The sequence below is a fragment of the Haliaeetus leucocephalus genome, unplaced genomic scaffold (assembly GCF_000737465.1).
Source record: "Haliaeetus leucocephalus isolate CR32 unplaced genomic scaffold, Haliaeetus_leucocephalus-4.0 Scaffold428, whole genome shotgun sequence".
NCBI classification, from domain to species: domain Eukaryota; kingdom Metazoa; phylum Chordata; class Aves; order Accipitriformes; family Accipitridae; genus Haliaeetus; species Haliaeetus leucocephalus.
The window spans coordinates 6,328,725-6,351,050 of NW_010972864.1; the positions used below are offsets into that span (position 1 = coordinate 6,328,725).

General features: G+C 40.7%; 1 protein-coding gene across 3 annotated transcripts in view; it reads left to right on the forward strand.

The window, feature by feature from the left end:
* The first annotated feature begins 642 nt into the window (after nucleotides 1-642).
* Nucleotides 643-22,326, forward strand: part of DTNA (dystrobrevin, alpha) — a 99,136-nt gene continuing 77,452 nt past the window's right edge. Inside the window, exons 1-3 of one of the 3 annotated variants that reach the window (XM_010574373.1) lie at nucleotides 643-740; nucleotides 827-894; nucleotides 5,990-6,070. In XM_010574373.1, coding sequence (XP_010572675.1) covers nucleotides 643-740; nucleotides 827-894; nucleotides 5,990-6,070 — 247 coding nt within the window. Of the gene's footprint in view, nucleotides 741-809; nucleotides 895-5,989; nucleotides 6,071-22,326 lie in introns of those variants that run through there. The other 2 variants (XM_010574372.1, XM_010574374.1) reach the window with 2 other exon arrangements.

Consider the following 22,326-nt stretch of genomic DNA (forward strand, 5'->3'; position numbering starts at 1 on the left):
CCCTAACCAGGCTTGGCAGGGAGGAAACGATATTGGTTTGCTAGAGTAATTACCCATAGGAAGTGGTGATGCTGACACTGGTTTCATTTTTTGAGTGCTGCTAAAGATGTTTATCTTTACTCTGAAGGCTTTAGTCTTTTATGGTTTGGATTCTGGCTGTGAAGTAAGCTGCCTCTTTTCTCTGTGCTCTATCCAGCAGTAGCGCTCTTCAAAATATTCTGAAGATTTTATATCTGAAAACTGAAGGAAAATATATTCTTGCTTCTGAGCCTTTTACTGGAATTCATTTAATCAGAGACGTACTGTCTTGAATTTGAATGAATGTTTGGAGTGTATTTGCTTGAGTAAATAGAGAGTATTATGTTGTGGAGTAGAGATTTAGTTGTTGTGTTATTTTTTTGTCTCCTCCACCCAGAATTGGCTAGAAAGGCATTTTCTATGCTATAAAGTAATATTCAAATCTTTTATGATTTCTTCTCTCTTACATAATTTAAACTGAAGATTCCTTATTTAAGAAAACCTAAAATGAATTTCAGAGCTTGTGTTATGTAAGTCAGTTAGTTACATCAAGCAGAAAAACTGAACATTGCCTTTGGGAGAGAGAGGAGAGAAAAACAAATGCTTGAAAGCAGAGTCTAGGGAATGGAGGACAATTTGGGGACCAGCTTCTCCTCAAACTGTGCCACAGAGAGGCTAGCAAAAGGCATTGGGTACACACGGAGCACCAGTCAACCTCAAAGGTTCTCCGGGATCAATTATGGATGCTTATGTACATATGTTCAGTCTGGGATAATGCTCAATATTTTCACATGATTTTGTCTTCCAGAATGATTGAAGATTGTGGGAAAAGAGGAAATACCATGGCAGAAAGAAGGCAGCTGTTTGCAGAAATGCGTAAGTACTTCCAAGAAATGTTTCGCTGTGATAGACCAAGCCAGTTGTAATGCAGTGTCAGTAAAATCTATGCAAGCATTCAACCTCAGGTAACTTATATCTCCATTTCACAAATGGCTTAATGTCATGAGACCAAAACTACAGGAAAATGGGCTGATTTGACCAAATTACAGGAGAGAAGGATTTTCTACATCAGATTTTGTGATTGTATTATTTTAATCAGTAGCTTCTTGAGACAAAAATACTGCAATACACAGGTAGCAATGAAGAGGGATAAAGGTCCCCAAAAGACTACATCTTTTAGTGGAGCTATCTGTAGTGGGTTGACCCCAGCCAGCTGCTAAACACCCACACAACCACTTGCTTAATCCCCAACCAGCCCCCAGTGGGATCGAGAGAATATAGGGAGAGCAAAAGCAAGAAAACTCATGGCTTGAGATGCAGTTAAGAGCTTGAAAGAGAGAAAAAAAAAAGACAACAAAAAACCACAAGTGTTGCAAAGGTGGTCCCTCACCACCTCCCAAAAGAGACTGATGCCCAGCCAGTCTCCAAGCAATGTCCACCTTGGAAGACAAAATTCCCCACCCCCTTCTTTCCCTACCCCAGTTTTATTGCTGAGCATGACATTTTAAGGTATGGAGTATCCTTTTGGCCAGGTGGGGTCATCTGTCCTGGCTGTGTCTCCTCTCAACCTCTTGCCCACCCCCAGCCGACTCTGGGAGGGGACAAAGTAGGAAACAAAAAGGCCTGGATGCTGTGCAAGCGCTGTTCAGCAATAGCTGAACATTGGTGTGTTATCAACACTTTTTTAGCCACAAATCTAAAACACAGCACCATGCAGGCTGCTATAAAGAAAGTTAACTCCATCCCAGCCAGACACAGTACAGGGACTCATATACTACATACCCCGCTTCAGCACATTTTTTATAGTTTCTAGTGAAGCTTTGTGCTCCCTGCAGAATAGTGTGTCAGGGATGTACTATACTAACAATGTTCCTGCAGTTCCCTCAACAGTCGTCTATTTCTTTTACGAACAATCCACCATTTCTCAAGGAAATTCTATTACAGATGAAGTTGGAGACTGTCACCCTGTTACTAGATTTACCTAAGTTCTGTCTGTAATTACTAAGCTTCCTATTATTTGTCCCCTGCAACATACTGAAAAATGACAGAGCATCTCCCCCGTCTTCTGGGGGAGACTAAGATGGGCATTACTGGGACTTGAGCAGCTATGCGCACTGAAGGGCTCGGTCTGTGCTGGTGAATTAAACGTGCTCGGGACTGTTCTCTGGGGGTGAGCCGAGGGGTGACCGAATGCCCTACATCTATGCTCCTGAGCTCTCCAGATTAAGGACTTCTCATTCACATGGCCTGCTGAGATCGGTCTTGGCCCATTCCACTGTGTCCACTAGCTCCATTGTGCCCTGTAATTATTTCAGTATCACACAAGGCTTGCTGTTGCAACTCGGATGGATATTTCTCTTGTCCCTTGTGTACAGCATCTTGGACCAGTGGAGGGAGGGGTTGTTCTTTGGCCAGAAGAAAAAAAAAAAAAACAAAAAAAAAAACCAAGAAAAAAGGATGATGCACTTGGATGATGCATTTTTCCATTATCAGAACATACTATATTCTAAATTAGAATTATAGAGAGGACTTGAGCTTGTATCAGCTAAAGTCAATAGCACAACTTCCATTAACTTCAGTTAGTTTGAAATATTCCTAAAATGGAAGATAATTGCTTAAGACTTTGCCGTGAGGGTTTATGGTTTGTTCCCACAGTTTTGAAGGCTGTTTTGCTATTAGGTTGTTTTGGAGGAGTTAAGGAGGTGTTGGGAAAGTTTACAATCAGCTGTTAAAGGTGGAGGAGAGACTATTTTCCCATACTGTACACAAATTGTTATTGTTTATTACTTTTTCTTTCTCATTTTAGTATTTTGATGTATTTACTTGAGTCTGGTTTATCTCATGTGTGCTTCCCTTTTCTATTTGCCTCCTCCCTTCCTCCTCCTATTACGCATGCACACAGAGAACTGGGTTCCAACTAGGTAAAAAGAGGGGGAAATACTAAGTCTTTGTGAAAAACTAAATATGCTTTAGGCGAAGAAATGTCCATACTCATACAACACTGAATTTTGCATTTTGAGAGTCCTTTGGATTCCTGTGTGGATTCCTTCCCTGAAACAGAAGCTCATCCTGGCATTGCGTTCAGGTGCCCTCAGCTGTGTGCAGGCCCACGTGATCCACGTTTAACAAAACCCATGTGCTCGACACACCCTACATACTGTTGGCCATGCAGAGCTTCTTGACATTATAACAGATATAAGCTTATGATAAAAAGTTAAACTCCACAACCCGCCGATGTTAGAGGAAGAAAATTCATAATACAGAGGACTTTTTGACAGTGGTTTAGGTTCTTGCAGTCATATCTGCATGTCTGTGATTAAAACCCCACAATACTTTTAGAGAGTGGGTCGTGTTCCAGACTACACAAGACAGAAAAAAAAAAAATGCAACTTTTCCTGCCTTTTAAAGTAGGAAATTTGATCTGAACAAGGAATAGATGGATTTGACTCTTACTCTAGATTTGGGCCACTATGTGATATTCACTGTATTTAAAGAAGTTTAGTTTGACTTTTTTGTTTCCTTTCCTTCAGAAGAGGCCTCTTTCTAGTTCCAGATTACAAACCTTTGTGAATTAGTATCATAATCAATATCGTATTGTGTAGAATCCTGTGGTTAAAACTTAAATTGTGTCTTATATCTCAAAATGCACCATTGGATGTCAAATCACTAGGCTACCGTTAGTCTTCCCTGACATGCTCAGGTATATCCAGACTGATGAAAGAAGTTCAAAATGTACATCACTATTTTGCTGCCAGCACGTATTATCCAGCAAGAAATCAGCAGCCAAAGCTTGCAACGTATCACTTCTTTGTTATTTTTGCAAACTGCAAACAGTGTTACATGAGATGAGCATATTCAAAGGAAACAGTGAAACACTGCCAGTGGGCAAAAGGAAGGAGCAGCCACTGGCAGTCCTGTAGGCAAGTTACAAATTCACAGTCTCTTTTGCCATGCTCAGTCCTGCACATCTTTCCACTTGTTTTTCAGGACTGTCCATGTAAGTGAAGTCACTTTTCTACAGAAGTTATTTGAAAAATAGATGTCTGACTGCGGCAAAATGTGAATCATGGTAAAATTTAATTGTCTGTTCCAGGGATTTAACAGCAAAAACACCTACTCCCAAAATAATATTAAAATAATACCATCCACTGTGTGTGTAAATAGTAAAGAAAAAAAGCAACATTATTGCTTGCAAACTCGTTTATTTAGGATTAATACTGCAACCTAGGAAGCTCAATGAACCAGAGTCTCATTTTGCTTTGAATCTTTACATCTTGTTAAAAGGGTGAAGTTTTATAAAGGAGCACTGGAAGCTTTTGTTAGTAGCTTTCACTAAAGTTAAGAGGGAAAAAGTTAAATTCATTTTACTCATTGGTCCTGTTAAAAAAGGAAAGACTTAGGTGTTACAAGCATTATCCTCCCCTTTACCAGTTAAGAAGTTTTCCAAAAGCTGTCAGTGAGATACTAATGGAGAAGAGAAAAACCTGTGTAATTTAACAATAAAGCATATGATGAAAAAAAATAAAAAAAGCTTTCCAGACCTGAAGGTAAGTAGTTAAAGGTAGGTTCTCCCAGAAGCAGATGGTGTTAAGACAGCCAACGGGCAAAAGGGAGTAGCTGGGAGCCCTGGGAAGATTGCGTGGGAGAATTCGGTCAGGAAAAGAGCAGAGTCTGTGGAGAGGGGAGAGTATCATTCTTGTTTTCATCTCACAGGTCAGGGCACATTTGAAAAATTTGGGTCCAAAGGATGGCAGATTGTTTAAGAAAGTGTGGGTGAACGATGCCAACATGGCCACATGTACAACAGGGCAACTGAGCGGCCAATCTAATAATGTCAAGAGGAATCTTAGAGAAAGCGTTCAGGAAGCATGTGTAAAAGCAGAATAGGGCCATATTCCACTCCACTTCTCTTGCAGCCTGACTGTACCTTGTTTGGATGTGTTTCATGCGGACAGTTCCTTGAGAAACTCTGGTTTTTGTAACTTGGTACCTTGCTCAACTGAATAGAACAGGTTTTACTCCTGTTACAGGGCCAACCACAGTGAAAAAGCAAATACGCAAAAATGTAACTGAATGTGTTTCCATTGAACGTGTGGTAAAATTAGTAAGCAGTCTTGTATTTCATAGGCCGTATTGTAGCTGTGAGGCAACACTTCTTTAAGACGTACCAGCCACAAAGGAGAAAGATTTAAATCACAATCTCCTCATCTACTTTTGGGGGGTTTGGGAAGTGTTACGAGTGGTACAAAGCAGCAGGAGGCCTAAAGACACTGTGCCAGGTTCTGCCCCCATCCTGGTCCTGCTCTGCTGCACTTGTATGTGAAGTAGCTACCAGTCAGTTTATACTCATCTCCTGGACAGCTGCTTTGGAAATGTTGCCAGATCTTTAAGTTGGAACAGCCAGGGCCAAGCTATGTGTGAAACAGAGAGCTGACCCTCTGAGGTCTCCATTGCAGAGAACATACCTCTGCAAAATAGAGAAAGGCCTCACACCCTTTGCATTATTTTTGCCCCCCTTCTGCAGATTGCTATCAGTCTTTTTGTCATGGCATCGATATTTTTTCTTACTTGGTTTACTGGCAATACCTTGTTCTGAGCAGACATGTCAGCCAAAGATATTTGTTATGAGCTTTATTGTTAAATATTAAAATTAGATGGAGGTTTTCCCTGCTGTTGGAGCCTGGCCAGCGTGTCTTTTAGCCTGCAGCTTGACCAGATTGTTCTTCAAAGTGACAGAGGCAGTGGGCTGACTGTTCCTTGCCTTTCTTTATAAAAGTCTTTTAATACTGTAGCTCCTGCCATTCCCCTTCTTTCTCCTCACCCCTCTCTACTCTCCCTGCAAAGGGGAGAGCCTTGAAAATTATTAAACAGAGTCAGCTCATGTGTCCTTTTTGTTCTCAGGCTTTCCTGCTAGCAAAGATATGCACAGGTCATATTCCATACAAATGACGCTGTTACTCTCTTCCACTAGGGGCTCAGGATCTGGATCGCATTCGTTTGTCCACCTACAGAACAGCATGCAAGCTTAGATTTGTTCAGAAGAAATGCAACTGTAAGTATGTCAGCGCTTCCTTCATACACCATTGTTATTAGCTTTCCATTGCACTCCCCAGTCTGTCCTTCACACGAGTCACAAACTGGGACTGTTTGATCTGGTATTGCAAAGGACACTAATTAGAGTGCCTGGGCAGATTTTAAATATTAACCTGTTTATATAAGGAATTTGTCTCAAACATGCCAGCAATTCAGGCATAGAAGGGTGGGTCATGATGCAGGCCACAACTTTAATTAATAAGCATGTTAACTACATTCTCCAGTTTTCTTGTAAGATAACATTTGCAGGCTCCAGCAAGATCCTGCAAATCAAATGCTTTTATAGCAGCTCCATGAGAAGTGGTGGTTCCAGCCCTTGTCTATTTGGGGTGCGGCAAAGTAAGTGCAATGTCAGTCAGCCCCCTTATTTCCAGAAGGCCAGCTAGAGACATCTCTTCTAAGAGGGTGAACCTGCTTGTAATCCTCTGCATGTCTGTCTTTCTTCGTCTAGGCTTCATTCTTGAGAAGTTTCCCACTTGATTAGTGACTTTTTAAACGTTTCTTCTGAGATTCAGTCTTTCTTCCTTTACAGCTGCAGTTTCTATTACTACAGTCACGTGCTGTGAACTTTAAAGGGGAAATACATATAAAATCATTTCTTCTCCATCCAAAAAAGTATGCCAATACTTAAAATGGCAGCTTTTGGTTTATGCGTTTTACCGGACCTTTCCACACCGAATCAAAAAAAAAAAAAATCCTAACCAGGGTAACTCTTGTCAGCAGTAGCAGGAGGGAGAGGCCTAATGCAGAGAAAACAAGTTTTTTCAGTCTTCATATCTAAACTAGAATGACAGCCTGGCTACGCTTGTGCTACACACAGCGGTAAGTATGTTAAGAAATGCTCACTGCAAGTAAAGATTAACCGCCCTGGAGAGAGTTCCTAGTTTGGGGGTTACGTCTACCTGTTACGGAAATGTTTAGCTTATGCTGTCCAAACATACTGGAGAGGCCAAATTGTGGTGGAAAAGACTTTGGAGAGTATTTACTGGGTTATTAGCTATGGAGCTGGTCGTTCAATCACTTCCGTAGCACATTTCTCATGTGTTTAATGTGTGTTTAGCTGAAGTATGAATTAAAGGATTAGTATCACATTATAAGCAGGCTGCCAGACACAAAACCCAGGAGGGGTTTAGTACTTGCCCAGCGGCTGGCTTCTCCCATTCAGGAGGAAATGCATTGAAAGACACTATGATGTTGCATTCAATTGTTTATTTTATTTTTTTAAATTTTATGTTTAAAAGGATGAATTTTTCACTTCATTTTTATGATAACAGAATACAATAGTCTGAGGTGACAAAAGTATCCAATTAAGTTGACAGTGATAGGAAAGTCGTAACACTAATTGCTTTGATAACTGTATACAAAGCAAATGAAAGCAACTAAGGGTGCAATAGCCTTATTGTTGGGAGTGGCTGGCTGGCTAAAAATACTGGTTGTTAATCTTAACTTTGTTCCTCTTACTTATCAACTGTGATCTGCTTTTTTGGAACTATTGCTTGTCTTCACAGAGAACCAATACACATGCCCTTCAGTTTGCCAGCTTGTGCCAAGTTGCTCATGGACAGTGCTTGCCTTCTGGTTGCTGTTGATAATGTAGGAGAAGTGATTTGATGGTCTTATATCAAGACTTATGCTGTATCAACCTCTTCTGAAGAGAAAAATAAAAGGAAGAACTTAAAATGTCGTCCTAAGAATAAGGTTCTGTGCAACTTAAGAAATAATGTCTGTTGCTCTGGAATGGGCTGGATTGCGTGCGTCTTTTCACCATCAAGTACAGTTTTCTTCTAGTTGTTTCTAGTAGACTGCTGCTCTCCCAGATGGCTTTCTCTTATTAGTGGGAAAAGAAGTCATTCATTCACCTGATGTGATTTCAAGCAATGGCTGTCCAAGACAGAGCTTCTAAACATAGAGCCACTGAACTGAGCACTGCCCTGAAATGGTTAATATCAGACCTCCAGCTCATGTCAGCTACTCTTTTGGGTTTTTTACCCTACAGAAATTGCCATTATGCACCACCCAATAGTAAGCTCAGGAGAAAAAAAAAAGGGGGACATAGAAAAAAACCATTTCTGCTGCATCTGAGCTGTTTCATTTAGGGGAGAATATAAAAAGAAAAAGCTCAAAGGCAGTTCTGCTCCACTCCCAGTGCATAGCACCTCCTGTCACTCAAGCCATCTTTGTCTTCTTTCAGCTGTGCTCTCCTGCCCTGCCCTGGCACACTGGCCCAGACTTACTAGGAAAAAATTGCTTGGAAAGAGTGTATTTAAGGGATTCCTTTAAAGAGCTAATTTAATAAATTGCAGGGAGCTGCTCTTGGCTACAAGCTGAAGGTGTATGAGGATGGAAGCAGAGAGCTGCTTTGAGTGCCAGAAGTGGCTGTTCCAAGGAAAGCAGAGCAGAGGTTTTATTAACACCATCTTTTTTACCCGAAGGTGCCCATTAGCATAGACAGTCACAGGGTATCATTTAAGAGGCAGCTATGCTTATCACAAACAATACACTGTTTGTTTCTGCTGTCTTTAATGCAGACACAGCCACAGGTTCATCTCCTGCCCTCCTTTGTGAATTCTCTCAGTACAAAAGGGTGTTTTGCTGAAACCTTCAGCAGCAGGCTGGGTTTTACTGGTGAAGGAGGCAGTGTGCAACGAGAGCCATTCTCTCTTGCATTTCTCCTGAAACTAGTTAAACTATCTGGCCAAAGATTATAGAGGAGGTGAGAGTTTACCACCATTTACCAGAATACTGCTCACTACATGTGTTGCACTTTGAGTACTAACACTGTTGATCAAATTAATTGCTCCATGGAATTATTTCATTTTCAGAAGAGGAAGACTGCTTTAAAAATATTTAGCCAACAGTCTTCGAAATTGCAAATATATGTCTTTCTGAGAATTCTATAAAACTTTTGGAAAACTACTATGCATGCGAAAAGTATTTCTTTTATAAAAATCTCTCTGAGCATTTAAACCAACAGGCAGTTTAAATAAAATCAGCAAAGTGAGAAAAATCGGTATCAGTCATTGCAACTATTTGTCAAACAGGATAGAACTGAATTCAGTCCAGCCTTATTCTTCAGAAAAGCAAGAAATTCTTCTTAAGAACTCAGAAAATGATAAGTAGATAAATTTGAAAAAGCTCTGATGTTATCTTTCAAAGAAAAATTCCTGCAAACTTAAGCATTCCCCTTTGCCTATGTTAACGCTACAAATAACTAACAGTAACATTTTCAAATTATTGTTGGCACACCTCTGAATCTGCTAAGTGCCCAAATGTGGGATGCAATATGTGACAAAAACCCCAAAAGTAAGAGACCCGCAAAATCCTACATGCAGAAATCCTAAAAGTTGGGAAGCTTTGTTAGTGCACCATAAATATAAACTCATTTTATCCTTCGCTATTTCTGCTGACAATTTCTAAAATTGGTATTAATTAAAAGAGGAACTGTAGGTATTGCAGGGACTTTTGAGGATGTGGTGGGTACAGAAAGAGATGATTGCAGGCTACTTGCTTATTACTTTGCAGAACTCCAGTAGCAATAGACCTGTTGCAATAGCAATAGTCTTCTCTTAGTTATAAATACTAACACAAGGTGTAGATACGTCTTCCGTAAAAAAAGAAAAAAATAGAAGAAATACTAAAGCAGTCTTGAGAAGATCTTGAGATTTGGGCATGAATAATTCTAAATGAATGCCAAGAGTCTTGGACAGACGGACCCCAGAGAAAATGCTGCTGGTGGTTACGTCATCTTCAGATCTCAGAATGTAAAGCAGGAGTGTGTGAGCTGACTGTTGCTGCTCTGCTGGATCATAGTGTTGGATATAGTCTCGGAAATAGCAGCACCCTAACCATTTGAGGTTAAATTTCATTATTTGGGATAATAAAAGCAGATAGGAAGCAGGTGCAGAAACCTGATCAGACATGCTACATGTTTATTCCGGTCTGTACAAAATGCACAAAATGCGAATAGCTGACTTCATCATCAACTAAATTTTCTAAATGTGCTTTAAAGCTAAGTAGTGCATGCTGCAAGAATCAAGGAGGGAGATGGAAAAACTACAGGTGAGCACCATGAGGTCTGCAACAGTCACAGAACTTGAAAACCCTGCGAACCACTGTTGCTCTAACGAAGTCAAACATCAGGGTATTGTCCTTCACTTCACCTCCAGTGCATCGGAGCAGGTTTTGGAGCACACGATATACATTCTCACCATAGAGACTCCTGCTCAGCTCCCCTTACTGCCAGGAAAATGCCATCTTAACAAGGTTGATAACAGCTCTTTATCCATAGCATTCAGACACAGAAGCATAATAGGCTTTTCTGAAAAAAGGCATGAAGGACCAATGACAGCAGTCGCATGTATCTTTCAACATTCACCAGTATTCAGGAACCACCGAAAAGCACAATATATAGTTATCCCCAGTGATCATTGTGCAGTTGGTTTATTTTAATATTTGGTTTTCAGTGAATTTATTAAACCCCAATTGTTTATACAAAAAAACATGATGAAATATCATGTTCATGTGCAAATTCCCTCTGGGCTATGGTGGCAGCAGGAGTAGAACATAGCAACATATCATAATCAAAACCATCATACAATTAAACATCACTCACTAATACAGACCTGTACAGCTGGAAAACTACTGCTGTCCTTGATGAACTCTCCTGACTGTGTTGTAACATTATTCTATGACTCTGGCTGCAAAAAGCAGATTTTGCTGATTTCCCTAGATCGGAATAAATCATTGGCAGTTGAAAGCTTGAATCTAAAGCCGTGCTGGTGATTGATAGTTATATGAGGCTTAATTAATGCAGACAAAAAGGGAGCTTGTTTCTCTGGCAGTTTAATCCTAACACCTTAGGGTTTCCGTGTCTTTGTTTCTCCCTTCAATATTCTTCTGTGTGAGTAATTTTTTTTTTCATTGTTTTGTTGTATCCAAGTTGTAGTACAGCTGTTTCCACATAGGCGGTGCAGCTGCCATGATTGTGATGGAGACCTTGTGACTGTCCGAGACAGTCTCCTCCACCTCCACCCTGCTCTTCCTCCTGCCTCCTCTGAGCTTAAGTAGTCACAGCTAAGGCATGTAGGCATGTCAGCTTAATTTCCATACATGCACTTGGGTGCCTCTCTGATCTGATCTGCCTTTTTACATTTGTTTTAAGTTAGAATAATTTCTCACCCTCCTGAAATATAATAATTTCCCACTGAAAATGAATGGCAGTTACTGTAAACACACTATTTTTAGATGCTTTTCTTAAAGCTTTTTTCCGTCTGTACTCTTATACCTCTTGTAACGCTACAGGAAGCTGCTGAAACTGGTTTTGTCCTAGAAACTGACAATTTGGGTATCAAATGATACCAGCCTGTGTGAGCTAATGGCCCCTGTCAGGATGGCAAGCACTTTTTAAAAATTATTTGATTAAACCTAAATAAAATTACTAGAGTTTGGGTGGGGTTTTTTCTATACTGGGCTGACACTTAAAATATTTTATCCCATCCCATTCAACATGCCATCTACCACAAGATGAAAAGTCACAGTATCTGGTACTTGTAGTAAAAGGAAAGGATATGAAAGTCTTGATTCCACACTGGAAATGGTGCTGTGACTTCTGTGTTACCCAGTGGCTGAGGAAGTCACCAGGACATCCAGGTTCAACTTTCTCTTCTGCATGACAAAATATGCGCTGATCTTGCATATCCAAAGAAGTTCTCTAAACACAAAGCTAGAGGATATTCACAAGTGTGCCAGTCTGTTCTGTTGATATTTAACCACCAAATCTTTCATGTTTATGTGTTAATTGATTTAGGAACTGACAACTGCTCCTCTTTACTTAAACAAGACCTCTTACCACCATAGTATAAAGCCATTCTTTGACTCAGCGAGTATTTATTTTCTTTAAAATGAAACGGAGTGCACCAGGAATGCTCGATGGTGGTATCCTTGGTGTGCAAGCATCCCGTGAAGATCCCTGCCATGGCAGGAGGCATTCATTCTCAATATCCTGCCTTTTACTTCTCAAGAACTGTATAGCCCATGCAATTTTGTGATTGCCCCTCATTCTTTTTTTCTCAGGATCACCATCAGAAACAGAGCCACCAAATTACCATGATTACAGAATTGTTTAGATTAAATATCTTAATCCTTCATCACCATAGGTATCCATGGTTAGTGCTCTGTTCTCATTGTTGGTTTTTATCATGTTTTTCATTCCATCTTGGAAGCAATAAAGCGCAAGATAGGTTCAGGCTGGGCCACAGAGCAATCAAACTGAATGACAAGCAATGTTGCCTACTTGAGAAGTGCAAAAGGTCTGCTTGGCTGCAATTTGAAACAATCTGCCTCTTGAATTTGTGATCATGGCAGTCTCATATTCTTCTAAACCCTCAGTGATCAGTCTTCTATGAGATTAGCTTAAAAATCCTATAATCTGGAAAAAAACCCCACCATTTTGAGTTCTTATTTTTATTCTTCTCTGTTGACCATCTTGGATACTCTATGATCTGCTTATTATTATTACATAAAAATGGAGGCTGGAAATATTAGTTGTGTTTTTTGTTTTCTATTTTTACGGAAGCTGAGTCTTATAGTTCAGTTATATAGTGAATGATATTATTCACACGGCTCCAAGCGATATAGCTTTAAAAAAAGAAAAAGCACTCTATATTACAAGAGTCATGATACTATTGTGTAAGTTACTAATTCTGGTATCCTGCGGTATTTGAATAATGGAAAGAAAGATGAGTTAATGATTTTAAAAACTTTTTTGTTCCTTTGTCTTTACCAGCGACTTAGAGACTAAATGCTCCTGGAGCTGCTAGTACAGTTCCATATGGGTTTCCAGGCAACTATGGGGAAAGGATGCATATATTATACATTCTGCATTATGCATCAATTATTTAATCAAAAGTTCAAAAGGGCTTGATTTAGCATATTCCCTGCAGACAAATCCTTCATAAGGATTTTACTCTGTTAAGTGTTCACTCACAGCACAATATCCTGAAAATGGGTTCAGATTTTCTTTTCTTTTTCTTTTAACTGTAAAGTTTATTAATATGCTTGACAGATCATAATAGCTGTTAGAGAGCTGACATATAACCGTATATTTGGCATATTCATTGAGGGACTACTATTCAGCCTTTTCTTCAATGTTAGCACGAAGTGTACTGTTACTACATAAAGGGGTTGTGGTATCTCAGATGTCCCTGAGTATTTGCTCTTAAAGGCTACCACTGCAAGTCTGTCTCATACACGGTCAATACAAGAACTATCAGTGGATATTTGGAATTCATTTTAATGTCAAAAAGAGTGCACCAAACAAGGATATGTATCTTAAACTCTCACATTTCCATTTGCATAGAGATTGATTTTTCAAACATACCCATGATTCCAGGCGGCTCCTGTTAAAAAATGAGTTGCAGAGGATTGTCAGATAATATTATTTTGTCCTTTACAGAGGAAAATGACTGAATTGGCTTCCTTTGAGTCAGAAGTCGACAGACACGTAGACTAGGCCACGTCCCAAGTATACCTACAGGCTGCCCCCTGCTACACAGGTTGCTCAGCCCTGCCTCGATGCAGACAGCTTTTGTAATTGGATCATAGCTGAAAATCTCTTCTTACTGACTTCCTGAACTCTGTGAAAACTGCTGTTCACTGTGCTATTTCTGATGGCTTTCCTGATGCAGGTGGAAGGTTGGACAGTCTGTTCAGTTCCCCACTGATGTCTCTGAACATCTGCTTCGGGTAACAGGCATCAGTCACCTTTGTCTGGCAGGCTTTGGATTAGTTACCCAAAACCAGAAAGTTTCTGTGTCTTATTTCACATTGGTCCTCCTAATGAACAGTTCAAACAAAAGAAAAAAATTATTATTAGCTTAGTACTCTACTAGACAGTCTAAAAATCACAAAATATACGCAGATACACAATCTTTCAGAAACAAACATACCTTGGCGATCACAGGATCACTGTATCTTCTGAGGGATGCTGCTTCTTCACATGAGAGTTTTTTCTTCTTTCACCCTCTTGTTTTTCCCCTTAAACTGTAACTGTGTTTTTAAGTCTCCTTCATCATTTCTCTGTCCCTTCTTCAGCTTCATGTCATTATCTGTGGCATTTGCTTGATCTCTGACTTCTCTGCAACCCTTATTCTCTTGGCTGTTCTCTCCTTTCCTGTTATCCTCTTGGCTTCAAGCACTTTCTTCAGGCAAACCTTCTCTTACTTTTGAGGCTTTGTTCCCCTTCCCTGGGCTGTACTGGTCTGTCCTGTTTGGGAATTTGGCTGGGCCTGTCCTGATGTCAAGTGAGCACCTCCATAATGTGCTAAAGTGCATTAAGCAGTGTGACTTAGTGCCTGTCGTGTGTTGGTCATTCTCATATTTTTTTGCCATATGACAACATATGTATGTGAAAAAGGGGAAAAAAAAGTAAGAAGTCATCCTTGGAGTAGATCTCAGTGAGTTTGGTGATCACGGTCCTTTGTTCCTAGGGAGCTTCAGTCCATCGTCTTGAACCAGCTCTGCCTCTCTATTCTGGACTTAAAGCAGTAAGTCTTGAGGAGTCATACATGAGCTCAGTGCATACATGTTTTCTGTAGAGAGTAAAGGACAGTTTTTATGTCCTTGCAGAAAATTGTTTTCCTGAGAAGATAAGCTGCAGCATTTTGCCCTATCTGTGTGTTGTAGCATTACATTCTCCACTGCATCTGCTGAGTTGGGATTTTTGCTGACTTTTTTTTGCCCTGTCCTGGTTTTCACATTGTCACTCAGCTCTGGAGAATGAGTAGGCACTACACAGCTTTCCTCCACCTTAACCACACAGTCTGCACCATCTTCCTGCCTAAACAGTGATCTCCGTCACAGCCTTACATAGACAGTCTGATCTGTCTCTAGCCCTTCCTTGTTCCCTTTCAGCCTCCGTCTCCAGTAACTTTTACAAATAAACCTGCTGTGGAGCCAGCAGGGACACTGGCTGTCTGTGGTGAATGTTCTCAGCAATTATGGGCTTCTTCAGGTTGAAGACAGCAGATAGTCCACAGAAGGAAAATCAAGAGTGTGGGACCTGACATCATTTTTACTATAATTCTCTCCTTCTGTAATTCCCAAGGAGTCTTTTTTTCCATGTTCATTTGTTTTCAGAGTAACATCAAAAGTTAGTTTGTGCACCTCTAACAATATAAATCAACTTCATAACACCCAGAATATTCAAAGAGAAACTTTTGCTTAACCATTATGATATTTTTACTCACCAGCTGCAGCTAGTATTATTTTCTGTAAGTCTTAGTGGAAGATTTCATACAGCATATATCTGGTGTGCTAGGACAAATTGTGAGAACAGAAGATGTTGGCCATAAAAATAATTTCCTGCTTTTGTAAGTGTGAAGAGACTGCACAATATAATGTCCTCAGTGTGCGTTCTTATTAATACAGTTCTGGGACTCTACACAATGAACATTCAGCTTCCTGGCATTAATGTTTGTGATATACAATGGCTTTACAGAGGCAGTTTTTCTTGTGCTGAATTAAGGCATTCCTAGGCTGAATCCAGACTGAATTATACCTGTGATATTGTTGTTGGCCGCAATGTCTATGGCCCTTTACTGAGCAAAGTGTGGGCTAATTCCACAAGTTCTGTGTGTGCTCAGCCTTTTCTTCGGTCCATGTGGATGGATAGATAGATGTCTCCTTTCCTGACAGAAAGTAAATTGAAAGTAACTCTGTTGAACTCACTGACATTACTATGGCACAAAGGAAGGAATGAATCAGTCTCTCGATGTATATTGTTTGAGGAGGTTGAACTCAATTTCTGATAAATGAAGCTGACACTAGTATCATACTGCATCTCTTGTAAAGGTGCTGATCTTCCCCAGGTCTAATTTTCCACATTTCATTCATTTATATTTTGCCTTGAAACTCTTATTTTGTCTTGGATTTGTAGGATATCTTTAAAGACTGCATGTGTAAAATAAAGTATGACAGATAAGTGGCCATGTACATCGAGACTCTTACTCCATCTAGGGGCCCTGACAACATCATTAAAGAACTTCTGTCACACAGAGGAGGAAGGATAGATGTGTGGGACTTCAGCCAAGTCCCATTTATCTGTCATTTTACATTCTGCAGTCTTATTTCCTTTCTCATTGTTGCTGATTGTCGAGCTATGTTTGTATCAACTGGAGCTTTTCTTCTTTTCTTGACCTGTGTCCTGGTTTCAGCTGGGATGTAGTTAACTGTCTTCCTAGTAGCTGGTACAGTGCTATGTTTTGAGTTCAGTATGTGAAGAATGTTGATAACACTGATGTTTTCAGTTGCTGCTCAGTAGTGTTTAGACTAGAGTCAAGGATTTTTCAGCTTCTCATGCCCAGCCAGGGCACCTGACCCAAACTGGCCCACGGTGTATTCCATACCATGTGACGTCCCATCTAGTTTAGGAACTGGGGAGTGGGGGCGGGGAATCGCTGCTCGGGGACTGGCGGGGTGTCGGTCGGCAGGTGGTGAGCAATTGCCCTGCGCATCATTTGTACATTTCAATCCTTTTATTACTACTGTTGTCATTTTATTAGTGTTATCATTATCATTATTAGTTTCTTCTTTTCTGTTCTATTAAATCATTCTTATCTCAACCCAGGAGTTTTACTTCTTTTCCTGATTTTCTCCCCCCTCCCACTGGATGGGGGGGGAGTGAGTGAGCGGCTGCGTGGTGCTTAGTTGCTGGCTGGGGTTAAACCACGACAACCTGTTTTTCATACTTGTTTCCTTAAGAGATGTGAAGTTTTAGTGTGTGTTATTGCAAATTGCTGCAATGGGAGCCACTGCAGTTGCCTCCTGGTATGGGCATCGTGGTTACTGAGCAAATGAGCTGGGGAACTGGAGCACTGAGTGGTTCTTGCAGAAGACATTGCTTTGAATATGAATAATGGCAGGAGGGCAAATATGGAACGATTGTGTGAACACAAAGCCAGAGTTTAGTCAGATATTCTCTACAGTTTCTCTGGATGAGATATTGTCTACTCAGATGAACATGATACCCCCCAAAAAAGGCTCTCCCAGATACCAGGATCCATCTCTCCCTATCTCAAAGTTGATTATAGCTCAAATCCCAACAGATTTTGGGGCAAATAAATCCTGTTGTTTTCAAATGTAATAGGTTGTTTAAATACCTATGAAAGCTTGAACCTATGGCAGTAATTAGCACCTCCATTACCAATCTCAACAAAAAGTTAAATAATATTAGAGTCTGAACTGTCCTTATGACTTCAGGCATAAGATGCTTTTTCACCAGTCCTGCGTGTCACATGAGTGCTGTACTTCATAGCAATGCTCTTGCTTTTAACAGCTGAGGTTGATACTGGGATTTTGTCCCAGAAACCCTCTGGATTGACCCACACTTTTCAGAAGAGAGAAGTATATGCCATCACTCTTTAGTATGTTTCTTCTGTTTGGGGGGTGAAAAATGCAGTTCTGGTATCAGGCAGTTTACCCAAGCATTAAGTTCAGCTTCAGTATTTCTCTAATTATTTTTAATAGATGAAAACATTATGGGCCAAATTCAGTCCACTTTACAGAAGAAATTATTTAAATTAATAGAAGAAGGATTAGCTTAAGGATATGCATATCTGTAAAATATCACATCTTTTATATTCAAGGAAATGCACAATTCATGTTTCATCAGTATTCTGTACCTTGTGTTGCTGTTTACAGTCTTGCCAACCCTAAATGATTAAAAAAAAATAAATTAAAGAACACAAAATAACCATGGATCAAACTCTGAAAAACAGGAGATGGGCCAAGCAGGGTTTTTGTCTTCAAGCAGTTCTAAATGTATAATAGGTTCTCATTCTTTTTCACTGACCTTTGTGATATGACTGAACCTTAAAGGTTGACAATGTAATCGCAACTTGTTTTCTATAGCCATGAGGGAAGAAATTGTTATAAAGAAGTGTTAAATCGTGTATTCTCTTGTCATCACAAGCTATTTTTTAAAGAAAACAGCAGTTAATATGAGATTGGGATTAATACCCTGTATCCTCAGAGCTGGTAAGATATACTGCTTCAAAATTAATGAAAAATATAAATAACCCAATTTGTTAACATTTACATTCACTTTACACTTGCTTTTTGCTGGTAACAGTGCCAAAGCAAGCTGTAGTCCTCTTGTGGCATGGGGAGTTTTTTAGGCGGGATAGAGGGAGCTGGCAGCGGTTGTATCAAAGGAAAAAAAATGAAGTTATTTAAGAGAGAAAGATGTAGTATTAGTCAGACTTGGCATCTGAAGAAACATACTTCTGGAGGAGATTTTATCACTGTAATGAGGACATTCAACATGAAGACATTCTGCCCTTTCCACCTCACAGGTTTGGCACAGTTTGCCATGTGATCACCTGTATAGGACATCCACACTGCCAAATCTCCAAGCACATGTCTTGATTCAACTAAGTACATAGACAAGGGCATTTTCTGGAGGCAGCGGTGGGGATGCACACAGCCTTTGATTTGTGTTAGCTCACTTGTCCTTGTGCCAGGAGAGAGTTAAAATGTTACATAGCAAATGTGTGCTGCATTTACTAAAATATACCCAGTAGTGCCATCCTGTGGTCAGGACTACAGCTACCAGAAGGCTGGTGCACCGTGTCCTGCTTGTTTTCTAAAAGCTGGTTTGTCTTGCGTTGTTACACACAATCCGAGTCGTGCCAGGCTCTAAAATGACGGTTTTCTTCTCATATGTACAGTCATTTCTGAACTTCTAGTTCCCGGGAGGGCTGGGATATGGCTTTTTCTTCTTTCTGGAAACATTTGTTGAAAGTCTCCATAATTCAGTTTCTGTCACCAGATCTATAACAGAGAAAACTCTGAAAATCAACTCCAGATACAGTATCACCCAGCCCTGGAGATGTTTTTCGCCACCTTTTGGGAGCACAGAACTTCTTCCTAATATATGGTTTGCTGTAATATAGTGCAGAAGAGTTACATTTCATTAAAAATTTGAAATGCTGTAATTTTACTAATTGAAATATGAACTCAGATGTGAGGCAAATTGACCTTACTTTAAGACAGATGAGAAAGCTGTTGTGTATCATACATATTTAGTAACCAAGTTTTGTTACCTCGTATCCCCGTGAATTCTTTGGCTAATTTAAAGCTGACACTTGCAAAACCCATTTGAAGGAACTATTTCAGTCAGACTGAGGCCTGATCACACAATGCCTCAAATAAAGCCTTTCTCATTAAAATAGTATTATGCTGGGATAACAAGAATAATAGAGGTGCATAATCTAGGATTACCATTGTCTGTTGTGGGGGAGGGATTTATAATGTTTCTGGCTATGGAATACATGTAGCAACAGGTCTGTTATTTACACATTGGTCTTTAATTCATAAATTTGATTAAGTCTTAAAACAAGAAAATTATGTATAATCAATGGATTTAAGCTATGTGGCTTACTAGCAACAGTGCAGACTTTTGATTGAGTGGTCTTTCCTGGTTGTCATCAAAATATTAAGAAGCTTAGAGTTAGATTTTTTAAATTATTTTATAATGTCATACTTCATTTTCAGCATTTTGAATAAATGTTTCAAAGCATGTTTAAAAAAAAGGAAACACTTTCCCAGCATCTGGATGACGAGTAGCTGACAACAGTTTCCTAGCCCAGCACTCAGGGTGCCTCGCCCACTGTTCCCTTTTGCAGAATCGACTGTCATTAGTGTTGCTGCTTGGGGAGACTGATGGCCTCTTCTGCCACCCACAGAGAGCCCTTCAGGCTTCAGTTAAATATAGGTGAGACAAAATAGGCAGGAACTGACAGCAGGGGGAGAAGGAACTTTTATTGTAAATTAATGTAAGAGAAGAATTTTACTGGAGATCTTTACATACTCTTACACCTTGGTGGATTTGTCAGGTACCATACTAAATGTAAAAAGACCACATTTCAATGTATTGTTAGCCTAATGGTTATTCCTCATTAGTGGCACTTGGCCAAGTTGACAGACACTTCCAACAGGCCATGTTTGTTTAATATGCTGTAGTGATCAGGATCTCAGAAAGTTTTAGAATAGCTCATTTTTCCTTCTGGGCAGAACAGTAGGTGAGGATACAGCAATGCAAGCCCAGGTATGTGGACAGGAGAACCTTTAAAACTTTTCCCCAGAATTTTCCGTGCCTTGCTTGTAGACATCATGTCCTGCAGATTTCCAGACACCCAGCAGCCAGGTTTGGCAGCCACTCAGAAATGTCTCCTGTGCATGCAGTGTGCAGCTTGCTGGCATGTGCACTGAGAAGCCAGCTCCTGGTGGTTGGGACATCACTTGTCCCATGTGGTATCACATGGACCGGTGATCTGCATGAATTCGGTGAGTCCAAACGCAGCTGACTTACTCCACATGCACAGTAGTTCAGAAGAAAGAAGTTTCTGTTGGCTGCTCTGGATGCTTAGTTCCTTATCCAGGCACTCCTCCTCACTCTGGGTGTCCACCATTGGGGTGGGCAGGTAGAAGTGGGTAGCCTTAGTCCAGCTTCCCGCTGAGCCAGTGCGTACCACACACCTGCGCACTATCACAGCAAAGGCAAAGAGGTGAGGAGGAGGAGGAATGCCTGCAGCTGACAGGGGACTAAATGAAACCATGACCTCCCTCTGAGATCCCTTGGCATTCCAGGGAAAGCTTGAGGGACTGTCTGAGTACGCAGAGTGCCATGAAGGCCCTCTGTACACCTCACACAAAACATCTTGAGGATGTGGAGGCCTCTTTCCCAAGCATTCAAGGAACCTCAAGGCAGGCTCTGTGGTTTTTTGTTTATTGTGTGTGTCAGAAAAAGGACTTGGAGCACAGCACACTTGAACAACAACTTTAGAGAAAAATCAGTAAGGCAACACTGATTCCTCTCCAGTAAGAGTTATTATGTGTTTTTGCAGTATAAGTTCATGATTAGACAAGGACATCACAGAACCACAGAATCGCTGAGGCTGGCAAGGACCTCTGGAGAGAGCAGGGTCAGCTAGAGCAGATTGCTTAGGGCTGTGTCCAGTTCAGGTTTGAATATCTTCAAGGATGGAGACTCCACAGCCTCTCTGGGCAACCTGTCACAGTGTTTGACAAACCCTCACAGGGAAAATCTATTTCTTATGTTTAAATGCTTTCTTGTATTTTGATTTGTGTCCATTTCCTTCTGTCCTTTCACTATCCTTTCCCTGAGAACAGTCTGGCTCACATCTTCTTTACTCCCTTGCATCAGATGTTTATACACATTTATAAAGTCCCCCTGAACCTTCCCCCATGTAGGCTGAATAGTCCTAGCTCTCTCAGCCTCTCCCCATATGGCAGTTGCTCCAGTCCCTTCATCATCTTCATGGCTGCTTGCTGGACTTTGGACCCAGCACTCCAGCTGTGTCACCAGTGCTGAGTAGAGGAGAAGGATCACCTCCCTTGACCTGCTGGCAACACGCTGCCCAATGCAGCCAAGGAGGCTGTTGGCTGCCTTTGCTGAAAAGGCGTATTGCTGGTCAGCAGCCAGCCTGTACTGGTACATGGGGTTATTCCTTTTCACGTTCAGGACTTTATATTTCCGTTTGTTGCACTTCATGAAGCTCGTCTTTGCATATTTCTCCAGCCTGTTGAGGTGCCTCTGAGTGGTAGCCCAGCCCTCTGGTGTATCAGTCACTCTTCCCAGTTTTGTATCAGCTGCAAACTTGCTGAGAGTACACTCTGTCCCATCATCCAGGTCATTAATGAAGGTGTTAAACAGTTTTGGCCCCAGTATCAAGCCTGGGGGTATACCACTAGTGACTGACCTCCAGCTAGATATGGTGCCACTGATCACAAGATTTTCAGCTAATCTGTTCAACCAGTTTTCAGTCCACCTCACTGTCCACTTATGCAGCCCACACCAACTAGTTTGCCATTGAGGATATCATGGGACACAGTGTTGAAAGCCTTGCTCAAGTCAGAATAAAGAACATCCACTACTCTCCCTTGTTCCTTGAGCCAGTCATTTCATTGTGGAAAGCAAAGAGTTTGGTCAAGCATGTTTTTTCAGTCATAAATCTGTGCTGACTGTTTCCAATCCCCTTCTTGTACTTACCTTGCTTGGAAATGGCTTCCAGGAGGATTTGCTCTATCCCCTTTCCAGGGACTGAGGTGAGGTTTTAGTTCACTGGATCCTTCTTCTTGCTCTTCTTGGAAATAGGAGTGACAGTGGCTTTCTCACAGCCCTCAGGAACCTTCCTT